The sequence below is a fragment of the Molossus molossus genome, unplaced genomic scaffold, assembly GCF_014108415.1.
Source record: "Molossus molossus isolate mMolMol1 unplaced genomic scaffold, mMolMol1.p scaffold_m16_p_23, whole genome shotgun sequence".
In the NCBI taxonomy this organism is placed as follows: Eukaryota; Metazoa; Chordata; class Mammalia; order Chiroptera; family Molossidae; genus Molossus; species Molossus molossus.
This window is the reverse complement of record NW_023425359.1, coordinates 18,524,619-18,548,991: the sequence shown is the minus strand read 5'-3', so window position 1 is coordinate 18,548,991 and position 24,373 is coordinate 18,524,619. Positions and strand designations below refer to the sequence as shown.

At 51.0% G+C, this 24,373-nt stretch overlaps 1 protein-coding gene across 3 annotated transcripts in view; it reads left to right on the top strand.

The window, feature by feature from the left end:
* The first annotated feature begins 6,283 nt into the window (after positions 1–6,283).
* TGFB2 (transforming growth factor beta 2) overlaps positions 6,284–24,373 on the top strand; it is a 73,052-nt gene continuing 54,962 nt past the window's right edge. Inside the window, exons 1-2 of one of the 3 annotated variants that reach the window (XM_036277677.1) lie at positions 6,828–7,213; positions 22,315–22,398. In XM_036277677.1, the coding sequence (XP_036133570.1) occupies positions 6,868–7,213; positions 22,315–22,398 (430 nt within the window). In that variant the 5' untranslated portion in view covers positions 6,828–6,867. Of the gene's footprint in view, positions 7,214–22,314; positions 22,399–24,373 lie in introns of all 3 variants that reach the window. The other 2 variants (XM_036277675.1, XM_036277676.1) reach the window with 2 other exon arrangements.

The following is a 24,373-nucleotide window of genomic DNA, read 5'->3' as shown; positions in this document are numbered from 1 at the left end:
AACTGAAATAATCTAAAAAACAAAAACCCAGAAATGATAAGGATCTTGAGCACAGAAATGTTCAAGGTAACTTCCCAGGTGTCCCCGGTGCGGCATAGCCTTGACTGTGTAGTACACCGGAGGGGACAACGTGCGAAACGTCGATATTGGGCGACCCGCAAGTCCCACCGGCAACAGGAGGCATTCTGTTCTTTCCGTCCTAAAACGGGAAGGGGGCGGTCACTTTTTGGATTCTTAATCGATTGTTCGTTTCCCCACATTTAAAAACGTATTTGGCTGAACACAGAACACATGAACTGCTTCCTCATCCCCAGTCATTATTATCTGTACCCTCTCTCTTCCCACGTGGGTGATTGGCTTTCGGGGAGCGCCAAAGAACTTTCACCGGGCACCTCGTAGGGGCTTCAGTTTTGGGGGGTTGCCTGTTTATGTAAAGACTGGAATTATACAGTAAGCATCTCTAAAATTAGTCCTCTGATAGTGACATTGCAGCTTACAGTTTCAAGTTTTAAAGTGGCTTCATTTTAAATTGAGGGACTTGGAGGGACAGTCCTGGGTCACCCCTGTTGTCCCGATGAGTGTATTTATGAATCGTTTCGCTTTCGGCATTGAAAGAGCTCAGGTTTGTGGGATCGACTCTGTTCACCCTTGTTATGAAAACTTCCTGGCCGTTAGTCTCTAGTTGGACAAAACAGAACAACCCATAGAGCCTTGCTTCTTAAACTACGTATGGACTCGTTTGTTTGTTTTTTTCTTCTGACATAAAACTACCTCCAGGTTTCGTCTTCATGTGCAGTTACTGTTGCCTGTTGGGTTTTTATTTTGTTTTCATTTTTTAACTGCAGAATGGTGGAGGCGGCAGAAAGGCAAGGTAGTTGGAAGTGTAGGTCGGTGACTGTGCTTATGGACATGTACTCATTGGACTTTTCCCCAGTCTAGGCAGCCTGCTGAAATGATGGCAGCGACATTGATTTAAAGACTACGTATCTTAAACAATTCCACTTCATGTTGTCATACTACTGATGTTAACGCCGCACGATTTGAATTACGAGGACACATGATGTTTTCTTCTGTCTTGACTTTTCTTTCCCTTCCTCAATTTCGTTCTTACTTTGCAGACTTCTCTCTGCCCCCTCCTCCCCGGCCACCTGATTCTGGCTCTTGCTTTGCGAAATGTGACTGCGGACTCCGGGGGGTCCGCTAAGTGAAGTCGGAGTCGAGATTCTCTAAGGGGGTGTCAAACACTGCCCCGGAAACAGGAGAATTCGGCTGCCGGCTGCTGCTTACGAACATGAGCATTTTACTAAGCTCGTCCCCAGAGTGTACTGTCTGACAGCTGTCCCCACAGTGATCATTTATTTTTGTCAGTCCCTAAATGCTGCTTATTTCTATTCATTGGTAAAGGGACTTAAATGGATGAATTTTATCAGGGAAAGAAACCAGTGGCTGAAACTGGTTTCAGTGGGCCCTGGGTTGACAAAATGCCAGCCACTGAGAGATGCCTCCCAGACAGACTTCCTTCTGAAGGGTACAGACCTGTGGAGACATAAAGGCTCAACAATCATAACCGGTAATTCACCAGCTCGTACAGCTCCAAAGAGTAAGATCAGTGTCCCCACAGTGTTTTACCAGTGTGAGGAGTGTGTCCCTGAGGTCTCAAAACCTCGTTGTTGGCCCCGTCTCGGGGGTCTATCCCTTTATCTTTACTATCTCTGATCTCTGTAAGCCTCTCTCCTCCCTGCCCATTGCCCCCTCCTCTCTCCTCATCACTTCTTTCTTCGATTAACCTATAGACACAGAATGGAAATAATAATCAGGCTTTTCTTGGACAAATCACTAGCCTGGCCACTTCATTGTTCTGAAACCAGAAATGCGTGTCCCTGTATAAATGCATTCAGAACATGAGATAAAAATCTTTCTAGACCAAACATTGTTTTCCAGTTGTATCAAATGTCAAACATGAGGGCGCACTTCATAAGCTTTTGCTGTGTTTTCATATTAAAGGGTTACATTGTATTTATCAAGTGAAGTGTCACTATTTGGAGTAAAATGTAATCAGTTACAGTAGGTCTCTATATTTCTTTTCCCCACCCCCTGGTTTTTAATGCTTGAAACCATTGTGGTAAGTTTTCAATGTTGTTCTATGTCAAGTTATTCTTTTATGGGAGTCAGGAAGGACCTGTTAGATCATAAACTCTTGCTTTTGATCCATAGGAATAAAACTCCAGGACAGGGATGAGCAGGTGGTCTCTTAGCAAACATTTGTTTAGCCTCTTGTGGGAATCCACATGACTTAAGTGAGCAGAACCCATTAATGAGCCAAGAAGGGCCAGTGGTCGAAACAGCTGCACCCTCTCCTCTGATCTGGAAAACAAAGAATTCCATTTTAGGGCCTTCACTGATAAAAGACCTTAATCTTCCATTTGGCATAACTGGACTTGGATAGTCAGAGTTCTGTTCACCAAAAGTGTATTTTCTTGTCCTTTCTTCCTACACTTACTGGTGGCAAAATACCATAATCTGCGCCCCCCCCCCCCCCCCCCCCACCATAATGTTTAAAAGAAGTTCATGGAATGACCTTGTACTTACAGAAACTGCTAGGAGGTATAACCACGAAGCAAATTCTTATTGGCGTCTTCCCTGGCTTTTTCATTCTCTTTGTATCTAAGAAAGAGTGGAGACCATGTGTTTCATTATGTTTCTCTGGCAACGATGAAGAAGTGAGAGCAAATGTTAAAAATGGTAAAGAGCATTTAATGAGCACATACTAGGTGCCAGGCTGTGTTAGAAATGCTCTTTGCACCTTGTGTAGTTCAATCCCCACAATAATCTTATGTTGTTGGGGCTATAGGTTATCCCCATTTCATAGATAAAAAAACTAACACAAAAGGTCAGAGTAACTTGGCCAAGGATCACAAAGCTGGAAGGGGACAGAAATTTGAACCCAAACAAACTGGACTCTGGAGCTAACCCTATTAACCTCTATGTGTTCCTGCCTCCTTGACGTAATCAAGGTCTTTGTGGGTTAAATACCCTTTACCAGGAAGGCTGTTTAAAGCCCTAGCACGTACTAAGTTCTCATTAAATGTCGTGAATGTTTACTTCTCGAATGTGGAGGTGAAAAGGCTATGAAAGAATTATTTAATATAAGAAACAGTCTGCCTATAGTTACCAGGAGGGCAGTCCTCACAGTCTGACCTGTCTCATCTTCAAAGGAGTGCTCACCTGAGAGGTAAAAAGGGCTCCCCCCAGCCCGGCTGGTGTGGCTCAGTGGTTGAGCATCACCCATGCACCAAGAAGAGGTCACCGGTTCGATTCCCGGTGGGCCTGATCCCCAGTGGGGGGCCTGCAGGAGGCGGTCGAGCAATGTTCTTTCTCATCAATGTTTCTATCTCTCCCGCTCCCTTCTTCTCTCTCAGAAGATTTCACCAACCCCTCCCCTGCCCTACCTTCCTGGGCTTTGGGGAGATTAAAAGTAGGCTCATAACTAGGCGAGAGGTCTAAGACGTTGTAAAGTAAGCAGTGGTGTTCAAGAAACTAAGTATCACGGACAAAAGTGTGTATGTTTACCCTGGGAAGGGGGGCTTGCAGAAGAATTTATGGCCCAGGCTGTTTTCCCAGAAGTGACCTAGATGGACTTTTGCTGCTCTGTGCACACTCCAGTCTGCATCCACTTACCCTCAGGTATGTTTGTGTCTCTCCCAAGAAGGTGGTCTCCGTGGATCAAGGGGAGGCCGAACCCCATCAGCAGCACTGGCCCAGCGGTGACAATGGTCACTTTTGCCCGTGTGTGTAGCTAGATTTTTGTACTTCTCACACTGAACTTGATGGGCAATAACTTCATGGAAGTTTTAGCCACTCTTGGTATATTTTGCTTTGGCTGTTGGACTGGTGGCCCGTTATCGACCTCCTCTCAAGTTGCTTTCGTCTGAAACTGGCCTCCAGAGAAGGCGCCACCAACGCTGATTCTTACACAACTTTCACAGTTATTCAGAAGTGGTTGGAACAGTCCCTTTATTCCAGAGTTTTCCGATGTGTATCGATAGGGAACAAAAATGTCATGTGCGGAGTTTGGCACATGCTGGCTTAAAAGAGTTGAACGGTTTTGTTTTCTGCAAAATTCTTACCGCCTTTAACATCATGATGGGGATTGTGAATCTGTAACAGAGTACCCAGTATCTCCCAAACTCACGTCACCATAAAACCATGCGTGTAGGACTTGGTACCAGGGTGTCTTAGAAGCCCAGGGTGGGTAAGAACACAGACACGTCCTTGCCCATAACTCTGCCACTTACTGCCGTCTTGATCTGGGGACTTAACCTTCACCACAGTCTTCTCGTCTGTAAAAGAGTGATGCCGACGATGATGATACCTCCGTTATAGGGTTGTTATGAAGGTTAAATGACCATGTACACCGGCCCTTCTATCTCACTGTGTGTAATAGGTATTAGCTATTGTTATTGTAACTGTTCAGCCCTCCAATTACTAATATAGGCCCCACGGCCATGTCAATTTCAAAAGTTAGAGAAAGTTCATTGTGACCTTTCTATAGGAAAAGGAACACCTAACTAGGGAATAATATAGAGGCTTTGAGTTTGGGGGAAAACGCAACAGAGTTTCCAGTTTAAATCATCTGCCTAGTCAGTGCGGATACAGTCATGATGAAATGCAAATGTTGACTTTGAGTAACTAAAGGTGAAATACAAGTCAGAGAAAGCGAACAGGGGCAAGAACTCTTCTTGTACTCATGGAAGTTGGACTGGGTTGAAAGAGAAAATGTCAAGGTAGGTGTAATGTATAACGGTAGACATCAAACACTAAAAATTCCAGCTTCCTGGAAGTATGTGATGGAAAGAATGAAGCTGGTGGTGAATGTCTAGCCGGAGAAGAAGAGAAAGCCGTATCAAGGGGAGGCTTAGGCAGCAACTTGAGATGTCCATTCATTCCCACAGTAAAACAAATACATTTCATTCTCCAGGTAAGAAAGGTGGAGGTCTGTCTGGAGCAGTTCACAGGCGAATGGAGGGCTAGGCTGTAACAAACTATAATGATTCTGCTGTAGGATACAGGCATTAGAACAGTGTTAGGGTACAGCAGTCACTGAGCCCACTAAAAAGGTAGGAGGTGGCTCTCAGGTAGGAAGGCGCGTCTCAGGACTGGCTTGGCCCAGAGTAAACTAATGCTCGTGCATGTGCGTGTGCGTGTGTGTGTGTGTGTGTGTGTGTAGTACAGGAGTAAGGACTTCCATTCTGGAGCAAGCGATTCCATTTGGGAGGCTGTGAGTGAGCCCCACTAAGTCCAAACGGGAGGCTTGATAGCGTGTCCTTCAGCAGACCCGTCCAATGTGACTATATAAAGTAAATACTGTAAATCACCCTTGTCAGGGCGCACACTCCACCTCCCCCTCCCTGCCCGCACACACCCCCTCAGCGGTTCAGGGCGCTCGTGGTCTAAGTGAACCAGAGGGCTTCTGACTGTAATCCTAGCACGTCACTTTGTTGAAGGCAAACACGTGGTTCAGGGGGAACTTATAAATCTCTCCTCCCAGGCAAGACCGCGATGTTATCTGCTGGCAGCAGTGGGTTCGCTTCGAGGGGAGCTCCGGGAGCCCAGAGACAGAGAGAGAGAGAGAGAGAGAGAGAGAGAGAGAGAGAGAGAGAGAGAGAGAGAGAGAGATGGGGCGCAAGTGAAGGAGGCTGGGACGGGGATGAGAACCTAGTATAACGGTCTAGGGAGCCATTCGGGATCCAGCCAAGGGGCTGCCTGGATGCAGAAAGGAGAAGGCAGGAGGGTCGGTGCCCGGGTGCCAAGTGCCGGCCTCCCCTAAGGAGCAAGTCCAAGTGGCAGAGGCACCGGGAGGGGCGGGGAAGGGTGCGAGTGCAAGGGAAGCCCCGCACCCCTCGGCGTGAGCTGCCCGCCAGCCGTCCCGGGGTGAAAGCCACGGCGGCCGCCGGCCGGTCGTCTGTTGCCGGGTTGGCGTTCGGCGCGAGAGCGGGAGGCGCAGGAGGGAGCTGGAGGCTGGCCGCTGTTGCCAGCGGCGGCGGCGGCAGCAACGTGGAGTAGCCGGGCGGGTCGGCGCGCTCGGCCGGGGTGGAGGCCACAGCGCGGCTCCGGGAGCAGAGCCCTCGCCGCCGCCGGGACGCCGCGGGATCCGAGCGCGTCCCGAGCGCCCAGCGCAGCGCAGCCGCCTCCCCGCGGCGCCAGGCTCCCCCCAGCGCGCGCACACGCGGGCGCGCGGACACACACACACACACACTCACTCACTCACACTCACACTCACACACGTGTGCGCTCCTCCGCTCCCAGCTGCTGCTGCCCCAGCTCCCAGCGCCGCAGTGGACGGGGCCGAGCCTCTCCGGCTTTAAATCCATAAATTACCGCCGCGCGGCGCCCCTCCCGCCGCCTGCCAGCTGCCAGCCCCGGGACCTTTTCATCTCTTCCCTTCTGGCCGGAGGAGCCGAGTTCAGATCCGCCACTCCGCACCCGAAACTGACACACTGAACTCCGTGTCCTCCTCTGAAATCCATTTCTGCCTAATAGCCACTGGTGGTGTCCCCGTCTCGTCGCTCCAGGAAAACTTCTTCTAACTCCCCCGAGTGAGGGTTCCCCCTGCCCACCGTGCATTCATATTTCCACTTCGGGAACTACTGGCCTTTTCTTTTTAAAGGAATTCGAGCAAGATATCCTTTTTGTTTTTTTTTTCCCCTATTGGACAGTGACTCGGTTGTTTGCAAAAGTTTCACATTTTAAAAAAAATCTACCTGATCTGTATTTTAAGACTGGTTGGTTTCTTTTTTTTTTTTATACCATTTTTTACTATTTTTATTTTTTTATTTTTTTTTAACTTTTTCCACCTTTAAAAAAAAAATGCACTGCTGTGTGCTGAGCGCCTTTCTGCTCCTGCATCTGGTCACGGCCGCGCTCAGCCTTTCTACCTGCAGCACACTCGACATGGACCAGTTCATGCGCAAGAGGATCGAGGCGATCCGCGGGCAGATCCTGAGCAAGCTGAAGCTCACCAGCCCCCCAGAAGACTACCCCGAGCCCGAGGACGTGCCCCCGGAGGTGATCTCCATCTACAACAGCACCAGGGACTTGCTCCAGGAGAAGGCCAGCCGCAGGGCGGCCGCCTGCGAGCGGGAGCGCAGCGACGAGGAGTACTACGCCAAGGAGGTGTACAAGATAGACATGCCGCCCTCCTTCCCCTCGGAAAGTAAGTCCCGCTCCCTGCTTCCACCCCAGGCGTAGCGCTGCCCGAGGCTCCCGACGGCCACCCCTCCGGATCACCCTCCCTGTCTCTCCCGCTCGTCTCTCCTCCTGCCCGCGTCCCACCCACCTCCTCTCCGCTCCTGTGCTGCTTTCTGAACGTTACGCTTGAAAACGTTGCCTTTCGACTGCATTTTCTCCATGTCTCCCTTCCCCCCAGCGTCTCGGTCCTTCCCAAGGCGATTTTCTCTTTTCCTCGCCCCCGAAATTCTTTGCTCGGCCACCGGCTACAAGTCGGTTTCCACTCTGTCACCCCCCAGAGGCGCTTCCTGGGGCCGAGTTCAGCAGGGACATCTTGGTGGGTTTCTTTTCTTGGCCCCACGGGCGTGGAGACTGTCCAGCTGGTGCATGAAGGGTTAAAAAAAAAAAAAAGAGTGGCCCAAAGCTAGCCTCTCCGGAAGGCGCCCCTGTTGGTGCGGACCTATCAAAAGGCTCCCCCGGGCTTCCCTATTGTCTCCAGCTCCCCCCAAAACGTCAGCATCGCCAAGACAAACCCGATTTGGTGAAGCCCCTCCAAAAACCTACCTCCGAACCCCCGGTTCTTGAACCTATTGCCACAGCTAGGTGTTTACATACCCCAGAGGCCAGCTCTTGTAACCACGGCCCCTTCTGCTGTCACCTGGAGTGGTGAGAAGGACTTCTTTCCTGAGGGTGTCGAAGGGGGTTTGCACGGGTTTTCCAGAATCCCCTCAAACCTGTCTTCTGAAGCTCTCGGGGTAGCAGATCATTTTTCTTCTGCGTGTATCCTTCTCCCTCCTGAGCCCTGGGCCCCTGCAGTTACTTGGGTGCATTCCTAAAACTCAGATAGAGTAGAAGACCGCTGAGTTGTTTTTTTAGTAAACTAGCTTTTCTGAGGGCAGTGTCCTCAAAACCAGCTGGCACACAGTAGCAATGGAAGTGAAATGATTTATTGGGGAGTTCCTGGGGGGGGGGGCGGGGGAAGGACAGTTATCTTAGAATTAGTTCCAAATTCTTTAAAAAAAAAAAAGAAAGAAAGAAAAGAGAAGCATCCCGTGATACCTGAGAGGGTTAAATACCAGGAAGAAGAAGAAAAAGAGAGAGAGAGAAAGAACTTCGACATTTGCATAGTCCAAACCCCAAGTTGTAAACTTTTCATTGGCTGCCCAGTTCTCTCCACCTCTCTCCATGCCCTATATACTTGCTGGCTGCCTCCACAAAGTCCTGTGTCGCTCCTAAACAGATAATATGGCCATCTTGATCATTCGATCCTAGAGGTTCTAGCTGTAGGGTGGAGTTTTTCTCTTTTAATATTTATTTTTAGTTTGACAAGGGCAGTTCTGTGACTTGCCCTGTCTCCTTGATGGTCGCAGAACGTCCGCCCGTGTAGCTCACCCCAGCCTTCCTGGCGACCTCTCTTTTGCTGTAGCTTCTCTTCTTCTTCTTCAAGAGCAGAGCAGACGCAGGGGATCCTGGCCAGTGGGATGGTTTTATTATTGTAATGATGGCACCATCCACCACACTGGTGAAAATACGCTCCACCCTGGTTGTTCCCTGCGGGAAGCGAAGCTTTCTGTCTGGGGAGAAGCCAAGGAGATATTAGGCAAGAAAGTTCATTGTAATTAGTCCAAAACCTTTGAGACCGAACATGGGGCTGAGTCAGTTTGCTTTTTCTAGCACATGTATGTTTCTACTGGTATTTGGGCAGAGGGGCAAGTTCGTTATATAGACGCTGAACATGCCATCCCTTAGTGTGCTTACCTTGCTAATGAATTGCCAGTGTTTTTTAACAGAGGAGGTCTGAATTCATCTTTAGATAGGTAGGGAGAGCAGGTTACCCAAGAGGGTGTTCGTTTTTTGTTCTTTGTTGTGTAAGTCGGTCCAAAGGGCTGAGATGACCTGGCCCAGGATCGTAGTGATCCCCAAACTGGAAAAATTCTCGCTGGGACTTCAGAGGGTATGGCAACATGTGGACACTCTTCCCCATTCCGCCCCTAGCCACGAAATAAATCAAAACTTCTAATCAGCCCAGTGTTTGAAAAACATACTGTCAGTTTGCATGCAGAAATACAGGCTTCTCCAATCCTGTCTTGTGCATGCAAAGCTTCGGAGCAGAAAACCATGCCAGCAGCAGATGTGATCCTACTGTGCAAGGGCTGTGAGCAATTTTATAGAAAGTAGGTTAACTGATTTTCCAGCACTTTCTAGTTATACTGCAATATAGTAAACCTTTCCAAGGGGGGTGGGGGGTGGCGGAAGAAAAGAGAAAAATCACTCCACCATATTTTTTAAAGAGCAAATTGAAAGTAACAGCATTGGCTTCTATACCAACCTTCCCCTTTAGGACCTGCGCGTGGCTGTGGGGAGGGAGCCTGCCTGTCATTTCTTGCAGTGAATTCGGTGAGGTCAGAAGCCGCAGAGCCCAAGGCATGGGAAAGTTCACTGGTTCATTTTTTACCACCAACTTATTAGCGTTCAGGGAGGGACTCGAGCTCAAATATTACAAATATGCTCTAATTATACTCGATGAGCTATATATCATTACAGATCTCTGAGAGCCCTCTGTGGGACATTTTATACAGTTCAGACTAAATATTTTTAGCAATGTGGAAATTTAAAAGTAAAAATATAAGAGATATTGTATATGCCTTCAGGCATATTTTGTGTTAAATATTATCCTTGGCCCAGCACACTATATAAATACAGTAAATATGAATAGAACTGGCTCGTTGCCAATCTCCTAGGATGAATTTTAGTCAAGAAAGGTATTTATGGGATATAAATAATACTGTGTCAACATTTAAAGAAGGGGTCTGATTAGTTTTGAATTTATTCATATTGATCTTTTCACATGCTGTTAGTTTAAGGTTCAAAGTGGAGTTATGCTTGGGTGTACCGATCGTTTACCCAGTGGGAATCGGTGGATTTCTAGTCCTTTGGACAATAATCCATTTGAAGTTCAAGACACAGCTCTTGAAACGACATTGCACAGGCTTTAGAGACTTAGCAAGAGTGACTTCCTTAACCAGAGAAGGTGTCAAATAATGGACAATTAACATCTGCAGAGAATTGGACACTCAACAAAAGGAAGAGGCAGGAAGTTGCATTTTCTAGCTTCCCTCTCCCTTTCTCATGGTAACCAATCAGGTACTGGTGGTGGTTCTAACACACACAGCCCCCGCCCCCAGGATGCATTTGACATTTATGGTTGTCCTGACTGGCATTGGAGGGGTGCTGTGGGCATTCAGTGGGTGGAGATTTTGCTGACCCTCCTAAAATGCACAGGACAGCTGCACCCCCCTCCCTTATATCAAAGAACAATCCGGCCCAAAGTGTCAGTTGAGAAGCCCTGATAACCCCGATCTGTATTTTGGGGTACTGAATTCTGTTGGTGGTAACATTTTTAAAGTGATCGCCATGAAAATAAAGTATCTTTATGCTCAAAAGGACATTAAAATGAGAGCATTGAATAGAAAGATAAACAGGACGTTATCTCAATTAAATAGGAGCACGAATTGGACCATGTGGTATAGTATATGCTTTATGATGATGATCTTAAAACATCTAAATTAGAGGCATCCAATGGTCCCATTCAGCTAGCCTAAGGAATGATGTGGTCCCACCCATGACTAACTGTCATCCGCCAGTGGTGTTCCTCAGAACAAAGGGAGAAGTGACAGATTATCTTGGGTTTCCCTTGCAGAGAAAATAAGCAATTCATGTTAATGAAAAGTGGGCCCTCCAAGCTAGGCAACCAAAGAAAGTAAATAATCGTGTTGGTTTATTCTGTCATATTGAATTAGATGAACCAAAATATACAGCCCGAAACAGCGCAGTGAGGTTTCCTTTGTCATTGTTTCACGTGAATGTTAAACATTCAATACCAAACACTGTCCTTTCCTACATCCCCTGTCACTTTCCAAGGGAAATCGCAGAACGGAGAATAAATCCCAATCGCACTGTGTTTTGGGGGGAAATGCGACGTAAGGTTCTGTTCAGGGATAGGTCTTTCTGTGCATGAACTACTGGACTGTGGGCCAGTTGCCCAGGGAAGGAAGATATTAGCCGTTGCTGGAACGTAGTAGTAGTTTTGCTTGATGTTCAGAGATTTTATTTTTCACGTTTCTCTCTGTGCATGTGTGTGCGAGAAAGAGAAAGAGAGACAGAGACAGAGAGAGGTAGAGACAGAGAGATCGGAGATTGGAACCGTATGGCTTCGCAATGACAGTTATTAGCGAACAGACCAACTTTAATCCCTTCACCTTTCCTGCAGCATTGCCTGCCCTAACTCTAGTGCCCAATTGTGGTTGCATTTAGCTTGGGCCACTTACTCTGTCAGGATTTCCTCCCTGCTCTTTCTTGTACTTTTCAAGGACTAGGAAAAACCCTCAAAGAAACGCACTGTTTAGAGCTGAAGCGGGGCTGTCTGGGTTGCCAAGTGGGGTCAGGCTGCTTCAAGCCTCTCCTGAGGACTCCTCACCCCATGGAGCTTTGCAGCTGCAGGCGCAGGTGGGGAGCACGGGACCTCCCAGCAGGACTTGGAGCCCTCTGGGTCTCCCTGGGGTCGACTTCAGGAGCTGTACCCTTGGAATGCCGGCTTCTGCTTGGTGCAAGAGCGCTGATGTGAGCCCGCCGTGGCATCTTTCCTATAAAGATATGAAGAAATGACAGATGTGTTTCCTAGAGGAAACGGAGATGTGAAAAAAAGGGCCAATGACTCACTGTTGATCCACCGTCAGATCTGGGTGAGAACCGGGGAGGTCACTGGCTCCTCGGCCTCGGCCCAGCGATGACAGCACACTCCAGGTGCAGTTCTAGGTGAGTGCAGGGACCTGGTCCAGGGAGAGATCACAGGCCCACTGCGGAGTTGGGACTCCCGGCCCGACACCCCCTGCCCATCACCCCCCCCTCCTTGTAGGTCTAATAGGAAGGTGAGCTGCATGCAGAGACGGTGGAAGGGTCTGGAAGCCCCCATCTGTCTAGCTGTGGCATTGCAGGCTCGGAGGGATCCTGGAGAGAGGGCTTGGCCTCCCCTGACGTGCCCGCTCTCCTTAGGCAGCCCTTCTGCAGGAGGGTGGGTTCCCCTCTTCCTATGCTGAACGGCTTGACGAAATGTGCCTCTGGCCAGAGATACACGAATGTCCCCATGGTCACTTTGAAACCATGTGCTATGCCTCTCGTTCTCAATATTCTTTAAACCAAGATCATTTTGAGTTTCGCGTGCTGCGGGTGTTTTAAGTCGAATAGCGAGCGAGGATTTGCGGATGGGTTTGTGGAGACTGCAGAGCTTGCTTCCTTCTGTCCCTCGGTCAGGAGGAATCTGAGCAGAGTGTGGATCAGGCTGTGGCCACAAACGGATCAGTCGTCGTTATCGCTGTCTTCTGTTTCTTCCTCACCCCTGGTAACCGGAAGTGGGTGTTGAAGTGTGCTGTGGGGTGACCCCCACCTTGCTTCCTGGGCTGGCTTGGTGGCCCCGACAGGGCATGAAACACCCCGTTGACCTCTTCCCCACGATCTCTGTATTGCTCCTGGTTCTTCCCTGTTCTGGAATGTCTGCATGGATGGTGGTCGGCTTCCTGGACAGGCCTCAGTTTCTTCACTTGCAGAGATGAAGAGACCCGCGTCCTGGGGTTGTGGAGGACAGGGTGGCAGGGAGGAAGAGCACCGAGCTCGTGTCTGGCACTGGTGGGCCCACTTGGCACGGCAGCTGTAATTCATCGCATCGCGCGCGCCGTGGGTTCTAAGAGGCACCATTATTTTACGCGCCACGAAGAAGGAAACTCTTTTACCAGGACATGCCATGGATTTTGAGATGTGAAAAGAGGTATTTCAGGCACACTAAAATGTGATTGGAAATGGAGATTCTAGAAGACACTCCCTTTAGCCTGGGATGTCTTGGGGCCGTCATCTCTTTCTTTTCCTTGTAGGTTCCACTCCCAGCCCACCTCTCGCTAAGTCTCTGCTTGGAAACCACACTCCAGCCACCTCAGCCTCTTTGCCTTCCCCCAACGGGCCTGTTGTATTCCTGCCCCTGGGCCTTTGTTTATGCCGTTTCTCCTACTAGCAGCTCCATCTTTCAACACCTTCAAGCACCCTTGAGGTTTAGTCAGAGGCTGCCTCCTTGTGAAACTTCTTTTGTTCTCCTCGTCGTATGTGATGAGCTCTTGTGCGCTTACAGCACTGATACTCACCTCCAGCTCCGTCTCTTGCCTTTGGCGGCTGGTAAGGTCTGGCTGTGTTCTGACCTGTCTTCTTCGCTGGTTTGTAAGCTGCCTCACAACAGGAGGCGGCTCAGCCTTGCTCGTACTCTTGCAGAAACTAGCGCATCGTATTTTCTCAGTAAATGCTTGGTGAATGAATGAGTATTCCCCTTTAGAGAATAAGACTGGTCCGGCCGGTGTGGCTCAGTGGTTGAGTCGACGTCGACCCCTGCACCAAGAGGTCGCCGGTTTGATTCCTGGTGAGGACACATGCCCAGGTTGTGGGCCCGATCCCCAGTGGGGGGCACGCAGGAGGCGGCCAATCGATGTTCTCTCTCATCAATGTTTCTATCGCTCTCCCCCTCCCTTCTTCTCTCTCTAAAATCAATAAAGAAAAGAAAAATGATCACACACAAAAAAAGAAAGTCTCGGAGGCTGAAAGGCAGGAGGTGACATCAGAGACAGGAAGCCCCAGTCCTTGGGCCTAACTCTGGCAGTTGTTAAAATGGGTCCTGTTTAGGTTGGCCACTTGACTCTGTCCCTGCAAGTCATTAAGGCTACCCCGTTGACACCGAAGCCGCTTCCTGCCACGTTCCGATCGGGGCTCCCCCATTACTGGCTGTGCAGCTGGGTTGTCGCTGACCTCGGCTCCTTCACTTGTGAAGGATGGAATTCCTGCTCCCTGGGGGTGTCAAGGTGCCCGTTACGTGTGGGAGGAAGTACCTAGCGCCCCCCATTGGCCTACTCTGCATGGCAGCCGTTGGTCACTGAACCTCACACCCCCGACTGGAAGGCGCTCGGTTCTGCATATGCCGCTCGGAAGGGAGGTCGCCACCCGCTGATCGTGACACGCCGCTGCTGGTGCCAGCCTCGGGCTTCTGGTGCTGCTGAAACAGGGGTCTGCGGGGGCAGTGACACCACACGCCGTGGGGAGCCGAAGCGCCACGGACTGGGCACCCCCGACGCACCGCTGAAATCCAGGCTGCGGGGCCGGCGCTGTCCTCGGGAAACGTTCCTGCTGCTGACCCTGAGCTGCAGCCGGTGCCGGCGCCCTGGGTCCCAGGCCGAAGCCCACGCCGTGGGGGGCGGGGGGCGCCCAGCGAGGGGGCCTTGCTGCGCGCGGTCCGCGAATTCATTTCCACTTTTGATCGTTTTTTGCGGGGGGAGGGGCGGACATCTCAAGATGTTACCAGTTGTTTCACAGGATATATACATTTCCAGGGGGAATGTGACATTGTCCCTGATCTCTGAATGAGCCACAGAGCCCTCAGCTCGCTGTCTTCCGGGCACATAGCCCGGAGTCCAGCCAGGACTAAGTGGTGCTTTCCACCACGTCCCCACATGCACGGCGAGGGTCTGTGGCCGGTGCCCCGGGCTCAGTGCAGCCGCTCACAGGGCCCCGGCCCTCCACACCGCCCCCCTGCCCTCCACACCACCACCCTGCCCTCCTCGCCGCCCCCCCCGCCCTCCTCACAGGGCCCTGGCCCTCCACACCACCCCCCTGCCCTCCTCGCCACCCTCCCGCCCTCCTCGCCGCCCCCCCCCGCCCTCCTCACAGGGCTCCGGCCCTCCACACCACCCCCTACCCTCCTCGCCGCCCCCCCCCCCCCGCCCTCCTCACAGGGCCCCGGCCCTCCACACCACCCCCTACCCTCCTCGCCGCCCCCCTGCCCTCCACACCACCCCCCTAACCTCCTCGCCGCCCCCCTGCCCTCCACACCGCCCCCCCAACCCCCTTGCCACCCCCTGCCCTCCACACCGCCCCCCTACCCTCCCCACCGCCTCCCCGCCACCCCCTGCCCTCCACACCACCCCCTACCCTCCTTGCCGCCCCCCTGCCCTCCACACCGCCCCCTGCCCTCCTCGCCGCCCCCCTGCCCTCCTCGCCGCCCCCCCTGCCCTCCTCGCCGCCCCCCTGCCCTCCACACCGCCCCCCTACCCTCCCCACCGCCTCCCCGCCACCCCCTACCCTCCACACCACCCCCCTACCCTCCTCACCGCCCCCCTGCCCTCCTCGCCGCCCCCCCGCCCTCCCCACCGCCCCCCTACCCTCCCCGCCGCCCCGCCGCCCCCTGTCCGCCTCGCCGCCCCCCCCCCCCCGCCCCCCTCGCCACCCCTGGCGAGTGTCTGGTGAGGACGAAGCCAGGCCGGGGAGCCCAGGCTGGGGCAGCTCAGCGACTGCAGCTGGACTTGGGCAGATCTCCTTCCACCTCCATAACCAAGTACCAGCCACAGCAGTCTCAGGCCATCCACTAAGAAAACGAAAAAACCCAAAGATTTCAGCAGCAAAATGACATCAGGGAGTGGAGGTGTCGAAGAGGAAGGTGGACGAGCGGAAGGGGAGGGTCGTCAGGGTCACCGCCAGGGCAGGGGGAGGTGACGTCGGGGAGGCGTCCTCCGCGGGAGGCAGTGTCCCGGCTTTTGTGGACCAGCCCAGGGACCCCACCTCGCCGGTGTGAGACAGCGCGGCCGTCGGAGAGGAGCCGAGTTGACTGGACAGCGGGAAGGCCTCCTGGTGACCCGGCACCCCTTCTCCTCCCACATGAGCTCTTGGATCCTCAGAAATGTGGGGCTCAGGGGTTCCTCCCACCACAACCACCTGAGGACCCGAAGGCCAGCGGAGAAAGCTGTCTGGACATCGCGAGGCCTGAACCTTCTGGAAGTAGTTTGGGTGCATTTGCAGGCTCCACAGGCAGCTGTTTGCTCTCACATGACCTGGTCACAGGTCCCTGATGGGGGGAGGGTGTCCTCCTTCCCTCAGGCCCCCCGTGCCGCCCCCTGTGGGTCCGGATGAAGCAGGGTGTTCCCCAGAAAGAGACGTCGTGGTTCTGAATGAAGCCAGGGAACCGCCGTTGGAGAAATAGACTGCTTGTTCTTGGAGATGTTGCCGGTTTCAGGACATGTGGTCGCACCTTTGCTGCCTCCTGAAAGAACAAGAAAATGCGGTGGCCCTGGCCGGTTTGGCTCAGCGGTTAGAGCGTCGGCCCGCGGACCAGAGAGTCCCAGGTTCGGTTCCCGCTAAGGGCACGTACCTCGGTTGCAGTTTGTCCCCGGCCCGGATGGGGTCGTGTGGGTGGTGACCTCTCGATGTGTCTCTCACATTGATGTTTCTCTCTCTCCCTCTCTCTCTCTTCTCCCCTCTCTCCCTCCCACTCTATCTGAAGATAAATGCAAAAATGTCCTGGGTGAGGATAAAAAAAAAAAAAAGGAAAAGAAAAATGCAGCAACTTTGACATTGGCTCTGTCCATGTGGCTGTCCCTGTCTGAGCCACACCACGCTGACAAATAAATACCACATCTGGCTTGACTCTAGCTCACAATTAGCTGTTCTGTCCCTTGAGGCCGGAACACGCGTTTGTCACTCTGCCGGGAATGAGGACGCCAAGTTTCTTTTTGGTAAAGACCCTGAGGTGACCAGCAGTCCACTGGTCTTTGCAAAGCTAATAAATACAGTATTGACTCATGCATGTTAAAGCACTGTTTATTGTTGCCAAAACATAAATGGGAATTTTCTGGGGTATATAACTTCATTTTCTTTTAAAGATTTTTAAAAATATGTTTTTATTGTTTTGTTTTTTTTGAGAGAGAGAGAGAAACATCAATGTGAGAGAGAAACATGGATCAGCTGCCTCCTGTACGCCCCCTACTGGGGATTGAGCCTGAAACCTGAGCATGTGCCCTGACTGGGAATCGAACCAGGACCTCTCAGATTGAGACCACGTTCAATCCACTGAGCCACACCGGCAGGGCTATAACTTCATTTTCAAGTTTGGGATTCATATTAGTATCGTTAACGCTTCTCTGACTAAATTCATCAGGGCTCATTCTCTCTCTGTCATAAGGGACAGTAACTTCATCATTCTTTCCATTTGGGGTTTTGTTCCTATTCGGTCATTGATTTTTCTATCCACTGACCTACCCTCATTTTCACTTGGGCTTTGACATCTTAACGACAATACCACTGACGTTGTGTTTCTTTGTCATAAACTCTTAGAATTCAGTTACCAGCTGAGAAAAGCGCCCCCTCCCCCCAAAAAAAGTGAATGGCTTATTCTGAGTCTACTTGAGAAGGAAAAAAAATATCGCAGACTGAGGACATTTCCCTGCAGAAGATGGATGATTCGGTCAGTGTTCCCAAGGGCAGCTCATGGCTTGGCATTTGGGGTGTGACGTTGAGAGGGACGCCCAGCCTGGAGGATGCCGGGCCTCTGTCTGGTACCCGGAGGAGCCCAGGCAGAAGCAAAGCTGAATTCTGGCTGATCCCTCAGGCCCTGCCGCATCACCGCCGCCCTTGAATATGTCTGTTCAAAAGTCATCTTGATTTGAATAATAACTCAGTCATTCATTTGTACGTCCTCAGAGGATGAGGCCTTAGGTTGTCGAGCGTGCTCCCGGAAGTCACCAGATGTGGTATTTGTCAGTGTGGTGTGGCTCAGACAGGGACAGCCACGTGGACAGAGCCGGGCCCTGAATGGCCACCAATCTCCCCTAACTGGCGCCTTTGTCCCCCAGAGAATGAGGGGACTGGGGCTAGTTTGTCTTGGAGAGAGATATCGTTCAGAAGAATCCTCTCTCAGGAAGGATCGCCGTCAACAGCGAAGCTGTGTGTATAGAGCCGTGTCTGATTTCATTAATGCTTTGGCGCTGGTCCCCAGATTCCAGAAGGGCCCCGGCTGTCCTCACAGGGCCCCGGTGGGTCTGAGCCAAGCTGACCCCCAGTCATGGTGCATCTGGAATCCGCACTTTGCCCTCCTTGGGGACGTTTGCTGGGAATCTCTCAGGAGAGGGAACTTCGTGGTAGGACAGCGTTGAGAAGCGATGGTGGGACCCGCTCACGGAATTGCAATGAATCATAAATGAGTGGAACAACAAATCGATGTTTCTCTCTCTCTCTCTCTCTCTCTCAAATCAGTCAATAAGCCCTGGCTGGTTTGGCTCAGCAGTTAGAGCATCAGCCTGCGGTCCAGAGAGACCCAGGTTCGGTTCCCGCTAAGGGCATGTACCTCAGTTGCAGTTTGTCCCCGGCCCTGGTTGGTCATGCGGGAGGCAACCACTCGATGTGTCCCTTCACGTCGATGTTTCTCTCTCTCTCTCTCTCTCTCTCTCTCTCTCTCTCTCTCTCTCTCTCCCTCTCTCTTCATTGGTGGTTCCTGTATGTGCCCAGACCGGAGATCAAACCCACAACCTCTGCACATGGGGACAATGCTACCACCAGCTGGGCTATGCGGCCAGGGCCCAGGTGCATTTCCAATGGCATTTAATTCTGCTTGAGGTGCCACTGCAGAAAGAATGACTGTCCCTCTGTCCATGGACACTCTCCCACCCCTCAAAGCCCTGCTTACTCAGGGTGAGTAACCCCGGTGACGGATAATTGTTCCTTGATCCACTTGGTTGGATTGTTTTGAGGTCTAATGAGATCTCACAAAAGGTGCTCAGGTTTTACCTGTGCTGCTTATTAAAGATACAGATTCCCCAACTTGTGTCCCCTCCTCTCCCTCCAGATTATTATTAGTCCTTTTAAGGTGGCTCCAGAAACCAGCACCTTGACACAAGGCCAGGGACCCTCAGGCCGGGGGACTCAGGTCAGGGGACTCTCAGGTCAGGGGACTCTCAGGCCGGGGACTCAGGCCAGGGGACTCAGGTCAGGGGACTCTCAGGCCGGGGGACTCTCAGGCCGGGGACTCAGGCCAGGGGACTCTCAGGCCAGGGGACTCTCAGGTCAGGGGACCCTCAGGCCGGGGGACTCTCAGGCCGGGGACTCAGGTCAGGGGACTCTCAGGCTGGGGACTCAGGCCAGGGGACTCAGGTCAGGGGACTCTCAGGCCAGGGACTCAGGTCAGGGGACTCTCAGGCCGGGGACTCTCCAGCAGGTGGTTCAGAAGCCCTCCCTAGAAACACTATGTATTTTCGCTCTTGTGCTTCATGTCTTACTTGTGTCGTCATGGGCGAAGTGAACCCCACTACTTTGATATGATCGTCATTGTCTTTTAGTTACACTGTAAATCACGTACATTCCGGGACCGTCTCTATCTTACGACTTAGGTGAGCCACAGGCCCCCATTGTAACGGAATGAGTGCCCAAGGACTTCTAGAAAGTGTTATTTCTCTAAGATTATTAATGGCTCAGATGTTTCCTAGGGTTTTACATTTTAAAAAGCATTTCCCATGTACTCAAAGTCTCACTGGCCTGGAAAAAGATGCATCGGGGCCACAGGGCCTCTTCAGTCAGGTAGATCGTTGAAAATTGACTTTAGAAAAACAATTAAGAATTGGTTTCTTTAACCTAAATAATCACTATTAAGATCATTTATATCTCCGTCTAATCATGGGTTTTACTTCGAGGCACGGGATCAGCCCCAGAGCACCATATCCTTTGGCCTGGCTTCAAAACAAGTAAAGCCCTGGCTGGTGTGGTTCAGTGGTTAGAGCATTGACCTGTGCGCCGAAGGGTTGTGGGTTCGATTCCCAATCAAAGGCATGTACCTGGGTTGCAGGTTCAATCCCTAGCCCCGATTGATGTGTCTCTCTCACATTGATGTTTCCCTCCCTCCCTCCCTCCCTCCCTCTCTCCCTCCCTTACTCCCTTCCATTCTATCTAAAAATCAATGGGAAAAATATCCTCGGGTGAGGATTAACAACAACAAAATGACATAACAACTACACAACAACAATGAAGGAAAGTGAAGGTTTAAACATTTTTTTCTTCTTTATTGATTTTAGAGAGAGAGGAAGTGAGAGGGAGAGAGAGAAACATGGATGAGAGAGAACATCGATTGGCCGCCTCCTGCACGCCCCTCACTGAGGATCAGGCCCACAACCTGGGCAGGTGCCCTGACCGGGAATCGAACAGGTGACCTCTTGGTGTGTGGGTCAACACTCAATCACTGGGCCACACTGGCCAGACAAGAGAAGGTTTGAACAGCGCAGCTTTGTAGAGTGAAGGGGAACAGCAGCATCTAGGAGAACTGCTTGGCGGAAACTACAAACGACCCTTAGTTACCCCGCCTTGTTCCTGCACAGCCTTCCTTTGACCTGGGTGACCTGGGACTTGGGTGACTGGAGACCTGGGTGACCTGGCATTTCAGGGACCTGGGTCCCATTCACAGAACTGTCCCACGACATCCACTGGCCTGAAGAAGGTGCTGTTTCCCAGGTAAAGGAGTTAAGCCCGCCCCTCCTCCCAAGACATGCATAGGGCCACAGTGGGAAGAATAGTATGTGTCGCACACTCCTCCGCCTCTCTGGTGGTGCTGAGGTTTTTATTGACGGTAACTCTCAGCATCTCTTCTCAGAGGTCAGGTAGACGTGAGAAGACTTTGGTGGACTTGCTAATCTTGTAACAAACCGTGCGTGTCCAGGGTAGCTTCCTGTCCTTGCCAACTGGTTAACTATGGGACTCTGCTCCCTGGGAGAGGCAGGGAAGGGTCTAAAAATAAACAGCGCGGTTGCTTATTGTGAGCACGTGCACAGAGGTGGGCTGGCGAGACACACGGAGGCAGCATGACAGCCGCGTGTTGGAGAAGCCTGGGTGTGGCTTCCTTTCTGCCACGTGAGTCCCCAGCCCCCCGCCCCCATTCAAGGTTCCAACTGGGAGGTGGGATCCACACACGTGTGAAAGTATGTCATGGGGATCTTGGTTGTGGGCTGATGTGGGTGATGGTAAGGCACAGGGGATGGGAAAAGTCTCTCCGATCTATTTGCAAGATGAGAGATAAATGGCACACAGCTGGACAAAACACGACTGAGGAATCCATACGGCTGCTGTCTTTTGTCCAAAGCAGTGTTCCAGGCAGGTCTGAATAGTGACAGAGCTATTTCTAGTAGACAGGCAGGCCCCAGGTGAAGGCGAGGAGCGTGGCTTTTCAGTCCGTGTCAGGAGCTGGGACAGAAGTACATGCATGCCAGGCCTAGAAGGCACTCGGGGATTCCCGTGTCAAATTAGTTAGGTAACCCATTTATTACATCCCTCGATTCCATTTTATGTGTCAGTCTCTTTTAAATATATCATCTCATTTCGATCTTCTAATAACCCTCAAGGGTCGCATTCTGTGCACTTTATTTTATAAAGACAGGGGTCTGGGTAAATCAAGGGACTTGTCCTAAGGTTCACGAGATCTACATCATTTCATGCAAAAACCCTGTATTGACAATGGACTCTGCCACCAATAGGGACAGCCTTGGAACACTTAGCAGTGTCTTCTCTTCCAATGTTGGTGTATTTTTAAAATAAGAATGGGGTGGGCCATATATAAGATCTATTTGCTGCTACTTTAAAGGCAACAGAGTTGCAAATTTCAGGATGTAATAACGATCATGGAAGATACATTTTATCCCATTCAGGGAGCCCTAAGTGTTTCAACTGTAGCTAAGCAGCCCCAGACCAATGCACACTTGTATTTTTGACTCATTCACAGAGGAGTTTTCACGTGCGGGTGAGAAATGACGACAGGTGGTTTTAAGAAACCCCAAATCTAGGCCAACAAAATGAAAAACAGGCTTTTATTCTTAATAGGTAGGCTGTCTTTCATCAAAGGAGGTCAAGGCCTTTCCTATTCATCTTTAATAGAAGTCAAGGTATTTATTTTAACATCTCGGTGTATAAATTGTACATTGTTATTTTAACACCAAAGCGTGTTGAAGGGAACACTGAATTCAGGAGTCTCCCAGCTGGTTAAGGGCTGCCAAAAATCTGGGACCAGAACCCAGAAACCCCCATAGGTTTTCAGTGTCTAATCTCCTGGCCCCAAATAGCAGGGACCTTATATATCATTCTGGGGGAAATGATAAGAGCATTCATTGGGGGCCTCTTCTACTTTGAGTCTTTGTATAGCTCTGTGCAAGGCAAATCATCAGTAAAATAGCTAATGACTGTGCTTTTTAAAACTCCTAGCTGTCTGCCCAGTTGTTACAACACCCTCTGGCTCAGTGGGTAGCTGGTGCTCCAGACAGTCCCAGGTGCTCTGTGGGTACCTTGGTGAGTACACGTGTCTGCTTTCTACCTCCTTTGACGTAGTGCTGTCGGCTTTATCGTTAGTGTCTGTCTCCGGTGGGGAACGTGGCAGAGGCCACATGGAATTCTGAAATGCAGCCTTTCCTATGACAAACACTCATGAATAGCTTTGAAATCACATGGTGACTTGATCGCTGTATGTGACAGGATGGATTGTGGGGTGTATGAGAGATGTGTCCCAGGGGTTCTAGAGTGATGTGAAATATTGATCTCCTCGCCCCCATGGAGGATACTCTCTGGAAGGCTGAACCATATGACCAGAATGTCAAGGGTCCTTTAAAAAAAAAATGTATTTATATCTATGTCCTTATTCCTGGCACATAGTAGTTGCTCAGTTAATGAGGAGATGTTTTTTTCCGCTCTCCTTTGACATTATAGAGGGAGGCCTGTGGGAGAGTTATGCTGATGCCATGATGTGTGACCTCCATGCTGTCATTTCTGGGTTACATGAAAACATGGGTCGTGATGAGTCAGGATGCCAGCCGACTGGACCTGGGAGCTTGTCGGGCTGGGAACACCAAATCCAGAGGTCTCGCTCCACTCTGCTTTGGAGCATTAATCAATTGAGCCACTTTTATTGAGAGCCTACTGTATGCTGGTCAATGAGACCACAGCAAAGAATGGGATTTAGATGTTCCCGACCCTGGAGAACTCGGGGGCCCATTCAGCCATGCTCAGGAAGAGAGGGCGTGGCCTGTGATCCTGGCATTGGTCCCCTCTGCATTTTGGGGCTCTGAGGAGGTTTGGATTATATTGATTCTAAATGTGGGCAAGGGTCCCAGATAGGAACCAAAGAAATGTTTGTATCACTCTATTAGATGTCTGATTCACTGGCATGACCTACGCTGCGATGTATCATGCTTACCCTTGCTTCTTAGGGATCAAGGAATAAAATGGTTTATTTACAGTGACCTACGCTGGGATTTCCTAAAAACAACAACAACAAAACCTGGTTTTATTGAGATTATACATTTATTTTAGTCCAGAAAGCCCCAGAGTGGCTAACTAGACGCTGCCAAGTGAACAAAAAGGTTTCATCCAGGTTCACAGTTCTCTTTTGGGGGGTGAATTTTATGTTATACTCTGTCTCTATGTGCATTTTATTTCACTGTCTTAATAACCAAGGAGTTAACTGTCTGATGTTTTCCCCCAATAGCTTTTTAGAAAAGAAAAGGGGAGGGAACAAGAGAAGGGAAACATTTATGGGACGCCCCCTATGCTCCTGGCAGAGCCCCTGGCCCTCCCAGTGGTGGTCGCTCAGTTGGGAAGGATCAGGTTATCCATGCCCCTTTTTCAGGAATCGGTGGCTTGGAGAGTCAGTACCTGGGCCTCGCTCATCCCGCTGGCTGGTGGCAGAGCCGAACCCTAAATTCAGGCCTGGCCTCCATGCCCCCCACTGCACTGCAGAGACCCCAAACTTTATGTGTTTGCTTTCCCTTGGGAATCCTATTCCTCAATTATATATATTTATTATTATTATTACTATTATTATTTTTACCTCCTCCTCTGGATTGACTTCCTTTCAACTCCTCTCCCCATAGTAAACACTTGGAGAGACCGACCCTGGTCCTGTGCTGGTGTTTCTCAGACACGCCTCCCTGGGGGTTACTTTTGGTCACTTCGTGGCTACAAGCTTCCTCCTTTGATGAAAAAATATTGGAAACCCACCCTGCTCCAGAGAGTCTGGGAAAACCAGGAGCGTCTCTGAGGGTGTGGAAGGGGAGCTCCGGGAGGCTGCACCCAGACATCCCTCTCGCGGGGCCCCGCCGCGCGCCGCCCCAGGCCTGTGGGAACCCCTTGCAGACCCTCCCAGACCTGCCTGGAAGACTGCCCAGCGGCGGGGCTCTGCATTTTTAATTTTTTTTTTGTCGTCCCTGTTCTTAGAAATAGTAATTCAGTAAAAATGTAAGTGAGCCGGTGCCAAGTGGCAAGCGGCCGG